Source organism: Drosophila sulfurigaster, chromosome 3 (assembly GCF_023558435.1).
Source record: "Drosophila sulfurigaster albostrigata strain 15112-1811.04 chromosome 3, ASM2355843v2, whole genome shotgun sequence".
Classification (NCBI taxonomy): domain Eukaryota; kingdom Metazoa; phylum Arthropoda; class Insecta; order Diptera; family Drosophilidae; genus Drosophila; species Drosophila sulfurigaster.
The window spans coordinates 40,628,956-40,642,730 of record NC_084883.1 but is presented as its reverse complement, the minus strand read 5'-3'; the positions used below and the strand labels follow the sequence as shown (position 1 = coordinate 40,642,730).

At 40.8% G+C, this 13,775-nt stretch overlaps 1 protein-coding gene across 8 annotated transcripts in view; it reads left to right on the top strand.

Moving 5' to 3' along the window:
- Positions 1-13,775, top strand: part of LOC133841326 (RNA-binding protein Musashi homolog Rbp6) — a 227,264-nt gene that overhangs the window by 185,515 nt on the left and 27,974 nt on the right. For all 8 annotated transcript variants that reach the window (XR_009894287.1, XR_009894288.1, XM_062273722.1 and 5 more), the window contains one exon: positions 12,169-12,217. Coding sequence is in view for 6 of the 8 variants with exons in the window: in XM_062273722.1 (XP_062129706.1) it covers positions 12,169-12,217 (49 nt within the window). In the remaining 2 variants the exon portion in view is untranslated. The remainder of the gene's footprint in view (positions 1-12,168; positions 12,218-13,775) is intronic.

Below are 13,775 nucleotides of genomic sequence, written 5' to 3'. Positions count from 1 at the left end.
TTTTTGCCAAAATGCTTTTTCTATTTGCTACAGTTCTGTGCATTGTTTTGCGTCGCTGCCGTTGCCGTTGTTTTGTGGTTGTTATTTTAGTCGATTTTAAACATTTTGATGCGTATTTCAAGCGTTTGCATGAATTGATTTATTTAGAATAGAAAATGCTGGCAACAGCTGCAACAATGTAGCTGTCTCTCGCTCTCTCGTTTCCTACCTCTCCCTCTGTCTTCGTCTCTTCATGCCATGTCTTGCTGTCTAACCATCTGCTTGGTTATTTGTCTGCTTTGTGTCTGATTTATTAGTTTCGTTTTAAACATTGCGGTTTGCCTCGACAAGGCTCTAACTCGCAATGCTTCGCATCGCATCGCTTTGCATCCTTTTCGTATTACCGAATACGTTAAATAATAAATAAACATAATGAAATATATGCAGAGATGCCCAGGCATGTTGTATCTTCATATGTTCAACTGTCCGATTGTACGCTCTCTTTCTCTCGATGTGTGGCTGCTGTCCAGTTGTGTCTGTTGGTTAGGCATAAACTCGTTTATCTGCAACGTATACGAAATATATATATTTTCTACCCACGTCAGCGTAGGTGCCAGAACAACAACAACAACGACAACTACAACGACAGCAGCCTTGGGGGTTGGGTCAACAGTTTCGGTAGCTGTTTGGCGGTGACGTTTTTGTATAATTAATTTTTCTTGTTCAGTGGTTTTGTACAATCAACATTCGATGTAAAAACACTGCAAACAAGTGCAACGCATACAAGCGCACTTAAAGTGCACACACACACACACACATACACACACATACTCGCACAATCGCTTGCACACTCATGTGTGTGGATGCCACCGCAGGACTTAACACCGAACAACTACAACTCTAGAACGAAAGAGCTTGGCTGCTGGACAGCAGCATCCTTTGCTAGCGAGTGTGTGTGTGTGTGTGTGTGCTTGTTTGGGACTATGTGTGTGTGTGTGCGCTCTTGGGCTGCTTGCATATGCATGCGAAAATGTTAAAGCAAATAAGAAAGAGTGTGAAAACGAGCAGCTTGTCATGTAAACAAGTAAACCAATAAGTGCATCTGTGTGTAGTGTGTATGCCCCCTCGTTGTATGTGTGTGTGTGTGTGTGTGTGTGTAGAGAGTGAGAGTGTGACCAGGCTTTAAAAATGCCAAGTAGTCCTCTCTCTTGCTATGTGTGCTGTGGCAGCTACCTAAGAAGTTTACTTCAAAAATACGACGACAAACACATTTCCATATTTATTTGGCATAATACAATTATTTAAGCCAGCTTTATGGCATTTCTTTTTCGGTCTCTGCTGCTTTTCAACTCAATTTTAACTTACTTTTCTCTCGAGAGAGCTTTTTGGTATTAAAGAGCAAGAGAGTAGTATGCTTTCTGTTTCTGTCTTGAAATTTCGGCCATGTTTCTTTACTACAATATTCTTAGCTTTACAATTCGAGTCTTATTATAAACATATTAGTTAGATTTAAATATTTTGCTATTTCTTTTATGCTTAGCATTCCTTTATTAACAATCTTCTCAAATAAAGCCTGTAAGTCTTACTACAAGTTGACATCAATATTTTCAACAAAAGCTCTTTTGTCATGGAATTGCAGAAATCAAATGAATATGTTAACTTTAAAAATCTGTTTCATGTTGCTACCTTATTGTAAATCTACTCTACAACTACCACTAAAACTTTCACCTTCTGATAACAGCTTCTCTAGATTTGAGCATCGCAAAAATGAATTAAAGTTTAAAACTAAAATTATTGTTTTACGAATAACTTAAGAACAAGTAAGAAAACTACAGTCGAGTGTGCTCTAATAAAAGCAAGACAGTGCGGTATTATTCTTAAATATACCGAATTAATATTCCGCAATAATACTAAAATATATCAAAAGCTCCAATCACATGCGCTTTCATCTAAAAAATTAATGAAGCAAATTAATGTGCAACTATCAAGATTAAAGCTCAGTCTTTTCTATTAAAATTGAGTATCAACATTTTGTATTCTCATAATTTATGATTTAATTACAAATCTGTCTACAAATTTCCATATAACTTTACAACAAATTTTCCCATCAACACCTTCCAAATAAATCAAAAGATGCTGAAAAAAAACTGATTTATTTTATGCTCTCGATATTAAAGCTGCCGCTCCAATTGCAATTTAAATTCAAATACATAGATTTTAGAGCAACTATTTAAAAAAAAGAAAAATAAAGGAAATCTCCCCACTTCGCTCTAGGGGATGCTATGAGCGCCTTGTTAGCTTTGGAACTTGAAACTCATTGCCGTTGGGTTGCCGCCTCTGGCCACGCCTACAGCCGCTCCCAGCATTCTTTTTTGTTCAGTTTCTTTATTTTTTGGCAAATAAAAAATTGTTTAATGAATTACGCGCTTCACTTTTTCCAGCTTGTTCCTTTAGCTTTTTATTTTTATTGTAGTTGTTGTTCGCTACTGTCTTTGCTGTTGTTGTTGGTTTCGTTGGCTGTTTATACAATTTGTTTACGCAACGCGTGACGCTTAAATGCTAAATAATGCAAATGTAAATGCGTCGCATTGTTTGGCTTTGTATTTGCCTCAATTGTTGTTTCTGTTTTTCTTTTAGCCTTTTACTTCTCGCCCTCTCTCTCTGTATGTATATGTGTGTTATTCTTGCAAGCCCTTTTTAAAATGCCCTTTCAGGGGCTCAACGCGTTGGCTTAGACAATCTAATTGATAGCTGCAGGCAAGCAAGTGACTTTAGGACTTAGCTTTAAGGATTTTATGTAAGTGCTAAATGCGCTCAGCAACAGCAAATGTGTCTTCAAGATAATAGTTGAAATCGAAAAGGAACGATTAAAGTCAAAAGAAATGGTTTAGAATTCAACACAAATAAAAATAAATGTTTGACAAAAATTGAGATAAAATTTAATAGTTAATAAAAGGCAGAGCATTTGCTGTTTCGATCTGCTTTGTTACTTTTGAATTTCGAATTCATTTTCTTACGCATCGGAAAACGCAATGAACATGCCAGAAATTAACATATTTTTTGTTGTTATTGCTGTTGTGATCGATTAATGTGAGGGGGACTAACAAGTGGACCCAACAAAATACAAAAAAAAAAGGAAAACGGGGAATTTACAATTGGTCAAAAGACATTGGCCGAGGCATTTTAAAGGCGTTCCCTGAGGGCGGACAGGGCGACAGGCAGACGACACGAGGCCTCCAAGAAGACATCGCATAGAATTTTCTGTGTGTGTGCGGGTTTTTTTGGGGGGGCATTTTCTAACTTATGATTCGCGAAAAAATTACATTAGAATTGCAAATTGGCAGGCGGTGGCGGTGGCGGTGGCAGTGGCTAAATAAAAGTTGTGTCTTTTGCCACAGCAAACAGCAACAGAATTTGATTTAGCGAGTTTCGTTGGAAGGAGACCATAGAGAGAGAGGACAACGACAACAACAACAAAAGCAAAACAAACAAACTCAAACATTTATGACAATAACTTCTTAAATGCGTTCGTTGTTGCCGGTTGCGAGCTGTTGGTTTCTGCCTTACAGCGCAGGCATCTGCTTGCCCCAAGTTATATAAGGATATGCAGGGGACATGCTTCCCTCCTCTTCCCTCTCTCTTCTCTCTCTAGAGCACTTTCTCTCTCTGACTGCTGCTCTACGTCTCCGGGGCTGCCGTTGAATTGAATTACTTTTGCGCCAGTTGAAATTTCAATTGCCCGGGCGGGCCCAAGGAGGCGGTATAGAGTAGAGAGGGGGAGAGGGGAGTGAAGGTGGAACAAAGTCAGCAAGCAGCACAAAAGGCGAAAGGCAAACGACAGCAAGGACGACGCACATGTGCAGCCATATGCAATGGCAGCGGCGGCATTGCACTGGCCGGAAACGGAAATGCATGCTGGCATTTTAGCATGGCACCCACACACACACACATAGTTGCACATACACACTCACATTGGCATACACTCAATGGGCACATGCTGGGAGTTGGGGCATACAAATGAGGCGTTGAATAATTGAAGACATAAATTCGCACTTGCACACAAAAAAAAGCAATGGCATTTTTTCCACGCTCGCGCTACACTTTTTATTCTCTCTCTCTCTCTATCACACTCTCTCTCTTTCTCACTTTTGCGATTTGGCTGCTTTTTTTGTGTTATTATTATTCGCTCGTTCTTCTGCTGAGTTTTGGGGCATCGTCCAATGCTTCCGGTCAACCTACCGCCATTCGCTTTTTTATTCTTATATACAGCGATTCTCCGCTCTCTCTCTCTCTCCCGCTCTCTGTCTTTCTCTCTTGCTATCTCAGCATGTTTAATTCACAATCTCGGGCACAGCGGTGCGACCCGGTGCCACCTTTGCACTCAAGTGCGCATTCAGAGAACAGTTTCGCCCACGCGCTTCCATCTCCAGCTTTCAGCTTTCAGCTTCGAGGTTCGAGCTCGTGACCCCCAACAGCGAGAGAGCTCTGCTGTGCTGTGCTGGGCAGAGAGTTGCTCGTTTAACTTTCATGAAATTATAATTTGCTTTGTAATTCGAGCATCCTTAGCAGGCCGAGCAGGACCTGGGGGCCAAACGTAGACCAAACCGAACCAAGCCAAACCTAACCAGACCAGCAGCCCTAGCAAAGCATATAACTACACATTGAAAATATTTTAATTAACGAAAATTGTTCAGCAAGTTGTTTTCATATACCTACACACACACACACACACACACATAACGTTGGATGTCGGACAAGTTTAGACGGCTGTCCGGGAGTTGTGAACCAGTCGGAAAAACCAATCCCATTAGAAATCTCAATTCCACTCGCAAGTCCAAGTCCTTGCGAAATATTGAGCAGCTGCTTTCGTTTGAATCAAAAACACACACACATACACGCATACACATGTACTTTATGTAGACTTACTCTTAGTGAGATCTCATGTGGAATCGCACTCCACAAAGTACATATATCTTACTTATGCTCGCAAAGATTAAAAGTTTTTCACTGCCGAGGCATGCAAGTTCTTGCCTAAGCTGTAACATCTTTGTATGAACCCGTCTCCCATCTCCCATCTCCCGTTCCCGTTCCTCCTTTTCACTTCCTCCTCGGGGTCGCTTTTTGTGCGCTCGTCTTCATTTTTTGTATATAACCCGCTCAAGTTGTTGGCCTGCCACAAAATCTGCCCCAATATGTGTGCGTGTGTGTGTGCGTGGGCGCACAAAAGCCCGACCCCCAAGAGAAAGCAAACGCAGTTGGGAGGGGAAGAAAGGAGTGAACCTTTTCAAATCCGAAATCGATATTAATTAAATTTTAGTAGCTAACGCGAATCTGTGTGGACTTTGCGTGTAGCCATGCAAAAGCTTAAGAATCTTTTCAGCAAACGTTGCAGAAAAAGTGGCAAAACTTTCCTTTTTTTCTTTTCTGTTGTTGCTGCTTCTTGTGGCCATCTCATTAAAAGTGATGACAAGTTGTAGGCTTTACAGTGGAGAGCTCTTTTCATTAGTATAAAATACATGTAATGGCCAGCTCAATAATAGCAGGCCATTACCCCCGGAATTGCTAACTTATCCCTAAGATTTGTATGGCCAAGCACGCCAAGATGATGGAAAATAATGTGCAAATCAGGCAAATCGTGAAATGGGCCCGAAAAAAAAAAAAAACACACAGTTGGCAACTGAGTTGTTGCCACCCAAAAGTTATTTTAAGCAGCATTATCAATTGCTATTAAAGCTTAGCTGAGGCTATTAGTAAGGTAACTGATAGGAAGGTTAAACGCAACGCCGAGGATTGCAGAGAGGCGTCACTCCGCACTTACAAAAAAGGTTACTTACAGCATTACGAAACGACTAAAAGCGGAGAGAACCGCTGGCCTGATAGCTCTACTATAAGGATTATTTCTAACAATGTCCATAGAGTAGAAGAGTAGACAAACAGTGCTCTCAAAATCACAAAAACGCGCTACACCGCACTTATTTTAGAGAAACTTTACTTACATTGAGAATCGAATGGAAGAGCAGCTAAACACTTGTATGAGATTCGCAATGAAAAACAGTTACTCAATTCTATGAGTAACACGGAGAAGGCTACTCTGAGAACAGCCGTACTGATAGTCTTTTCAAATGTTGAATCACAACATTGAGAATCGACTAAAATACCAGTCAAATCATTGAGAATCGACTAGAAGAGCAGTCAGAAACTTCTATGAGAACTTCAGCTAAGTGTTGCACTGATAACATTCTGTTTCCAAATGGTTACATGAAGAATCGACTAGAACATCAGTTACAGTTACTGATATAAGAATCGCAGAGAAGAGTTGCTCTATTTAAAATAGGTTAAACGCAACATTAAAAAACGACTCGATGGGCAGTTACTTACTGATTTGAGAAGCAAACAAATGTTACAATGTTACATTTCAACATTGAGAATCAACTAGAAAATAGCTACTCAATACTATGGGAATTGCAGAGAATGCTATGAATCGAACAGAAGAACAGCAATTCCCTGCTATGAAAGTCACATAGACGCATCCCAGAAACAGCAGTGACAAGCTGCAAACATGTGTGGTAAGCAATGAAAACTGTCAACATTGCTGTGGTTGCTGCTACGAGGGGACTTTCTCAGTTATAAATAATAACTGAGGGGATTGCTTTTTTCTCCATATGCGAAATCAAACAACTGTGGTTGGCAACGCAGCAACTGCTTATATCATCTTCATATTCAATTGAGAACCCAAATCAACCCACCGCATTAAAAACTCTACTTCATTTCCGTGACAAGCTGTACACAAACACAACAAGCACACACACAAGCACATACACACATTCATATGTAAATATTGTTTGTGCTCGCTTTGTGTTGTGTGTGTGCTGTGACCTTTGGTAAGCTAAGGGCAGCTGTTGTGACCTCTCGCTTGCTCTTTACCTCGATTTGCTTGCCATAAAATTTCACTCTTTCTTCCATTAATAGTTGATCTACTAAGCCAAGGGCATAAACTATGCAAAAGCTTTTCCATCATTGCCATTTTCCATTCAGTGCAAGTTCTTCTCCCTCTCTCTCTCTCTATCGCTCTCTGTCTGGTATTGCTGTCTCTGTTGCACTTAATTGCTCAAATCTCCATACACAATTTAATATTCATACTTGCGTTTCATTCGTGATGCTAATGTTGTGGGTCCGCAACGGACGCAACAAAACCAATGTTGCGGATTACAAATCTGAATCCTTTTTTAATTGAAATACACTCGCAGTCGTACTTAGTACATACATATATATGTATAAATCACCCGCTGTGCCATGCTGACTCCGCTCATTAATGCCGTCGTCGTCGTTGTTGTTGCTGCTGTTGTTGTTGTTGTTGTTGTTGCTCTGCCAATTGATGCGTTTTTGATTGCAAATTTGTCACAAACATTTCGCTTGAGTGCACTGCGAGTCTCACAGCGACTTCACTCCACTTATATAAATGTAAGTATCTATGTGTGTGTGCGCATTACTCATACGTCGCGTTGGCCCCGGGCGGCTGCGAAGCAAAAAGCAACTTAAATTCTACTTACAGCCAAATATGTAATAAATACGAGCTTAAAAAAGTTTATCTATATTTCAACCGCACGCAGTCATGTGCTTACATACACACACACATACAGTATATATACCATACATACATATTATATGCCAGATATATGTGGCATATACTCGTTTAGCTACTGCTGCTGTTTTTTTGCTGTCGCCTCGCAAAGTTTTTGAAAGATGTTCCATTGCCTTTCCTCTTCCCTTTCCCTTCACCTCTCCCGCTTCAGCACTCAGACAACTCGCACGTCCAGCTACCAAAAAGTTCATTTCATCTACCGCCTCCTCTCGCACTTTTTTCTTTGCTTTTTCATCCAGAGCCAACACACCAAAAAAAAAAAAAAAGTCTAAATGAAAATAAGTAAGTGTAGTGCAGTGTAAGTACACTCCACTCCACTGTGGAGTGGCCAGTGAAACCAGCGTCTAGCTTTCATTAAATGCGACGACAGCTTTAAAATGTTCAGACTTTTCTTTTTTCTCAATACGCCTAAAATCCCTGGGAAATCGTAGCAATGCTCGCAATCAAGGGAGCGTTAAAAAAAACTCAAGGAAGAAGCTGGAAAAAGGGCAGCCAGAAAGATGAATTACTGCAAATTATCCAGTTAGAACTTTTCAGGCGACATTCGGCATTCGTTTGGAGCGGTCAAATGTTGATGATTTAACGACTGTTGCAACCAACAGCAGAAAGGTTTAATGAAATCAATTTCGTCGCGATTTTACGGCATTTTAAAAGGTACTTTTTTGGGGCAAGAATGTAACTAAGCAGAGCTAAGTACATTTTTCAGACGAGATGAATATGTAAATTTAAAATTTTTGGGTCTAATTGTAAGGTGAATACCATGTTTAAAGCATGTCTAGAAAACTGTTTAGTATTCATGATACTGCTATGTGGCCTTGGAAAAAGTAAGGGGTAATACAGTTTTGTTGTTTTTGAAGCCACACAAATTATTGCTGAACATTAATTGAAATAGTAAAGTAAAGTAGAAATACAACTAACAGAAGCTTAATTATTTCTCTCTCTACAAGTATATGGAAGTAAAGGCAAGTTTATTGTTTAGTAGCTCAATTTTTGATAATTATTAAGGGGTATAATTATTTTATGTTTATTAAAATGTTCACTGACAAAAGTCTATAAGCAAATAAATAGAACAATAAATAAATAAGCAATATTCAAATTTTTAAATATAGAAAACAGTTTATTAGGGCAATAAATTTATTGTGGTTATTTCAAATGTTTAATGAAAATTAGAAGAGCAAATATAGAAAATATTCGCTTACTTTGTATTGGCCACATAAACTATTTTATGTTTTCAAAAATGTTCAAGTAAAATAGCAAACTTTGGCCTCATCAATTGATTGAGCTCAGTTCACCTTTCCACAACATTTCTTAAGGCAAACTAAAAGCTGTAATAGTTGAAGCAGGCAAATAGCAAGTTTGTTGTATTGCAATTTGTTGTTGAAATTGCGGTGAAAGTGATTTTAGAGACACATGCCGCAGACGTGCCGCGCACACACACACAAACACACATACACACATGTGCGAGCAATTTATTATCGGTCGTCGTCGTCGCTTGTCGATGGCTGCTTTTAAGTTGTATTTTTCTTCATTTTTATTTTCGGCATTCGCCAGCGCATCTCTCATGTATGGCGCATAAATAAAAATCACCCGCAGCAGTTCTTTTTTTTTTTTTTGCTGCTATATTCTTTCTTTTACTTTTCTTTCTTCTGCTCGGCAACATTCATTAATGTCAGGCACAGCAGCAACAGAAGAAGCAGCAGCAGCGACTTCGTCTAGGACACAGCCACATTATGTGCCGCAGAACGCATAAAAACACACACACACACACACACAGAGAGAGACAAGGAGACACTCTCACACACACACACAGACTGCGAGAAGTGTCTGTCTTTGTCGCCATCGTCGTCGTCGTAGTCTACCCGCTGTTTTATATAACGATTACGATAATGAAGCGTCGGCGTTTCCAGCGGGCGCAGCATTTTTGTACACAAAATGAGCCAAATGAATGGCTGCCACTAACTGTGGCAGCAGCAGCAGCAGCAACAGCAACAGTGGAGGCAACTCGCCAAGCGGCAAGCGGCAACCAGAAGAGCAACAGAGCAACGTCTGTAGTTGATGGCTTTTTGAAGTTCTCATCGCAGGCGGCGCAATGATTGGGGGATTATGACGAATTAATGAATTCAGATTTAAATAAAATTACGCAGCGCCTGCTTGTTAGTGCCTCCCTCCACAGCTCATGCCACGCCCACTTTTTGGGGCCAAGCACATTTAACGTTTGCTAATAGAATTAAAGTTTGCGGTTTCGCCCCAACCACAGCAGCAGCAACAGCAACAGCAGCAGCGTAATGAGCCAACGCAGCGCTTAATTATGACAGGGAGAGAGAAGGCGTGGCAGGGGGCGTGGCTGTGGCATGAGGCAAGCTGTTGCTGATGCAACTATTGGCACAGCTTAATGAACAACAACAATTGCAATTACAGGTGCAGTTTTGTGCCGAGCGTTGCAACATTTTGCGGCAGGTAATTTTTGTCTCATTTGACGCGGCGCTGTTGCAACCTTCAGTCGCTGTGGCAGTTGCAGTTGCAGCTGCACATTGTGTATTCGCATTGTTGCGGCATTGTTGTTGATTGTTAATTGAAAAACAATGTTGTACTTGCACTTAAAGAGCTGCGAACCAACAACAACAACAGCAGCAACAACTCGAACTCGAACTCGAGCTGTGGCATGAGGCTTAATTAATTTTTATAAGGCTGTTGTTATCGCCATCGCGCTGTCGTCGTCGCCTTCTCGTTGCCATTGTCGTTGTGCGTTGTAGTTGCTGCACTTTAATTACAATGCACAGAAGTTGCCTTAAGCCCATTGATTAAACTTAATCAATGGCCATAAGCAGAGAAGAGGACAGAGCACAGAACAGGATAGCATCAGCAGCAGGCAACAGGCAGTCAGGCAGTCAGGCCACAGAATGCAGGTTACCAATACAGTCGAGGCAAGGAGCAAGACAAGGAGCGAGAATAAATGGGTAGCCAGGCTGCAGGCAGCTCATTAATGTTCGCTCACAACTTTGACAGGCAAAGTGCAATTAGCGTCAGGGCCAAAGCGAAAAGTTGTCATATTAAAATATTGAATGGCAGCCCAAGATGAAAGCCCCATCGTCATCATCATCGACATCGTCATCGTCATCGACATCATGCACAACGCCATCACCAAGTTAAACACATGCACAAAGAAACTGCAAAATTAAGCAAAAAATACACAGAAATAAAAGAAAAGTAAACTATGACTAAGTATATGCATTTCATAAAAGGGATAATGAAATGCTCAAACAGCTGACCGAACACTTGTGACGACAGCCAACGAGAAGTGCTCTTAATTTAATCAGCATTCGATACAAAAGATTCTTGAGCAAACTTGCTTGAGTAATTTGCACTTGCTCACAGCTCAATGGACTTGTCTCCTTTTGCAACTTGTGGCATAATCAGCCAGCTTGTAGTAGAAGTTGTTGCAGAAAAAATATATTGAATTTATATAAATATATCTTTCTTTTAATATCTTTCAGATAATAAATGTAATTCTATTCTTGTATTCTATTCTTATTCCACATTTAATATTTGTCATATTGAGCTATTGTTTGAAGAAACTTCCCTTAAACAAAATTAATTTACATTGAGCAATAATTCAGACTAAACTTCTCAGCTGCCTTGCTTATACTTTTAGAGCCATAGAGTTCAATTCTAAACTTTGAATAATAATGAAATTAATATTCTGAAGATTTTAAAAGGAAACTTTATGAATTCAACAATTTCTGTATCTAAATCTTACTCAAAAAATAAAACTCAGTCGTCTCTTATTTCACTAAGAAATTCTTCTTGATTCCACAAGAATTCAATATTAATACTAACACATGGTTAGCTAAATATTACATCACAAAACTCCTTCTTTCAAGCATTACAAGTTAATTTCATAATGATCGTTAAGACAGCTTGTCAGCTGCACTAAGAACTTACTTTTCTTTTTAGCTTGCCTTAAAGTTGGGTCAATCGATTTGGCTGATGAGTTGCGCGGCGATTAACATCAAATTAATCCAAGTTTGCCGCAGAAATTTAATGATGAAAACCTATCAATTATCGCAGTGAAATGAAACGAAGTCACTCTGACGCAACTTACTTCATTTGGCGCCAAGGCAGTTGGCCATGGCCAAGACCGATAATGAGCCAACTCGAAAGTCGTCGTCGTCGTCGTTTAGTTAGTTGCATAGTTTGGCCGCTGTTTGACAGTCAACTATCATTATAAGTTGCCTTTTTGCCTCATAATGGCCGAAAAACTTTCCACTCACTCCGCGCGTGTTTCAAACTGTGTGTGTGTGTGTACGAGAGTGTGTGTTTGTGTGTGTGTGTGTGTGTGTGTGTTGGCCATTGTTTGCGTGTGCTGGCCGCTCATTTTTGCAATTAGCAACAGTTTTGTCTGCTCAGTGCTTTTATTCGTCCATTAATTGAGTTGAGCGCATTGAAAACTCGCAAGAGAAAGAAATAGAAGAGTGAAAGAGACAGAGAGAAAACGAGTATTTTTCCAGTTGACTAACAAAACAATTGTTTGTTATTTCTCTTTGCAGATCGAGGACGCCATGCTGATGTTTGACAAGCAGACCAATCGGCACAGAGGTGAGTTAACAATAACCATAACAACAACAACAACAACTGGGGCGATAACAATAAAGAACAACAATAAGAATGTTGAAACGAAATAATACTATTCTCGTTATAATAATAATAATAATAATACTTACACACTGTGTCGATATATATGCTGTGTGCTAGCTTCGTTTCCTGCCTTTAACGATGCAGAAGACGAAGCCGGAAGTGCGAGCATTTTGCGCAATGTTCTCTCGCTGTCAATGCATGACAGATACCGTTATAGATACGAGCACTCGCACTCGCAATCGCACAAACAGCTAATACAGTTTTAAAACCGTTAGCGGGCAGGATGCAGAAGGCAGACAAGGCCAGAGGGGGAAATAGTTTGATACACACAGAATGAGAGAGAGCGAGTGAGAGAGACCCGAAAAGATTACCTGGCAATGCAACCGGATATAACCAGACACACACACACACACACACACACACACATAGAAACGGACAAATGGATGGATGGGCTCAGCGGGTCGTAGCTTTCTGAGTGGGTGGCCAGCAGCAGCTGCTGTCCAGGCAAAAGGCTTAAATCTCCAGCGCACATCCGCTACACGAACTTGTGTAGCGCACGAGTGAGTCCATTGCTCATTGCAGACCCCTCTCTCCCCCTCACTCCCCCTCACTCCCCCCTCACTCACCTCTCCCGCGCTCCTTTGCAGCGTATCCTGCTGTATCCTGTGACCCGTTGCGTCGCCTTGTCCGTTGTCAATTTTGCTTATTAAAGTTTTAAATGACGCGCCGAAATTCGCATTGCGTCCAACGCTCCAATTGACATGTGACAAAAGAAAGAGCGAGATGGAGAGAGAGAGCAGAGTCTGTGCTACACCTGAGACAAGGCACATTAAGATTGATGTGCCCATTTCGCAGCTAAAGCCCGAACATACACTCACACACAGAGCTGCAGTTGGCTAACAATGTTGCTGTCCAAAAGTAATTAGCTGCCCACACACAGACAGAGGAGCACTCGAGTGTGTATGTGTGTATGTAGCATGCATCAATAGTTGCCCCACACACACAGACACAGACAAGCAGACAAGCGGCATTGTTAACTTGGTCTGTCCAAGCAAATTACGCACACGGGAATAAGAAAACATGATTTTTGCTTGTATGCGGCCCATAAAAAAATTGTTGCATACTTCGGGGCGCCGCGAACCCAATCCTCATTCTCCACCATCCAAGCTCATCGCGAGATAAGCAGCATGCGCGACCCACAGAACATTTCGTTTAATTGGACGCTGGAGTACTGAAAGCTGCATCATGATGCAGTCATATGAAAAACACCAACTCAACTCAGTTCAACTCAGCTCAGCTCAACGGCGGTGGCGAAGTCTGAAATTGCCAACAGTGCGAACAGCGAGACCTTTTGCAAATGGCAATAAAAAACAAGCAGCGCCCCATTTAAAAATTATGTGATGCGCTCTGCAGTTGAAAGATGAGAGAGCGGAAAAAGCCAACGAAGCGCAACAACTGTTCAGTCTGTTCAGAGAGCGAGAGATAATACTACGCCAAAAGATATAAAACTGCGAAATTG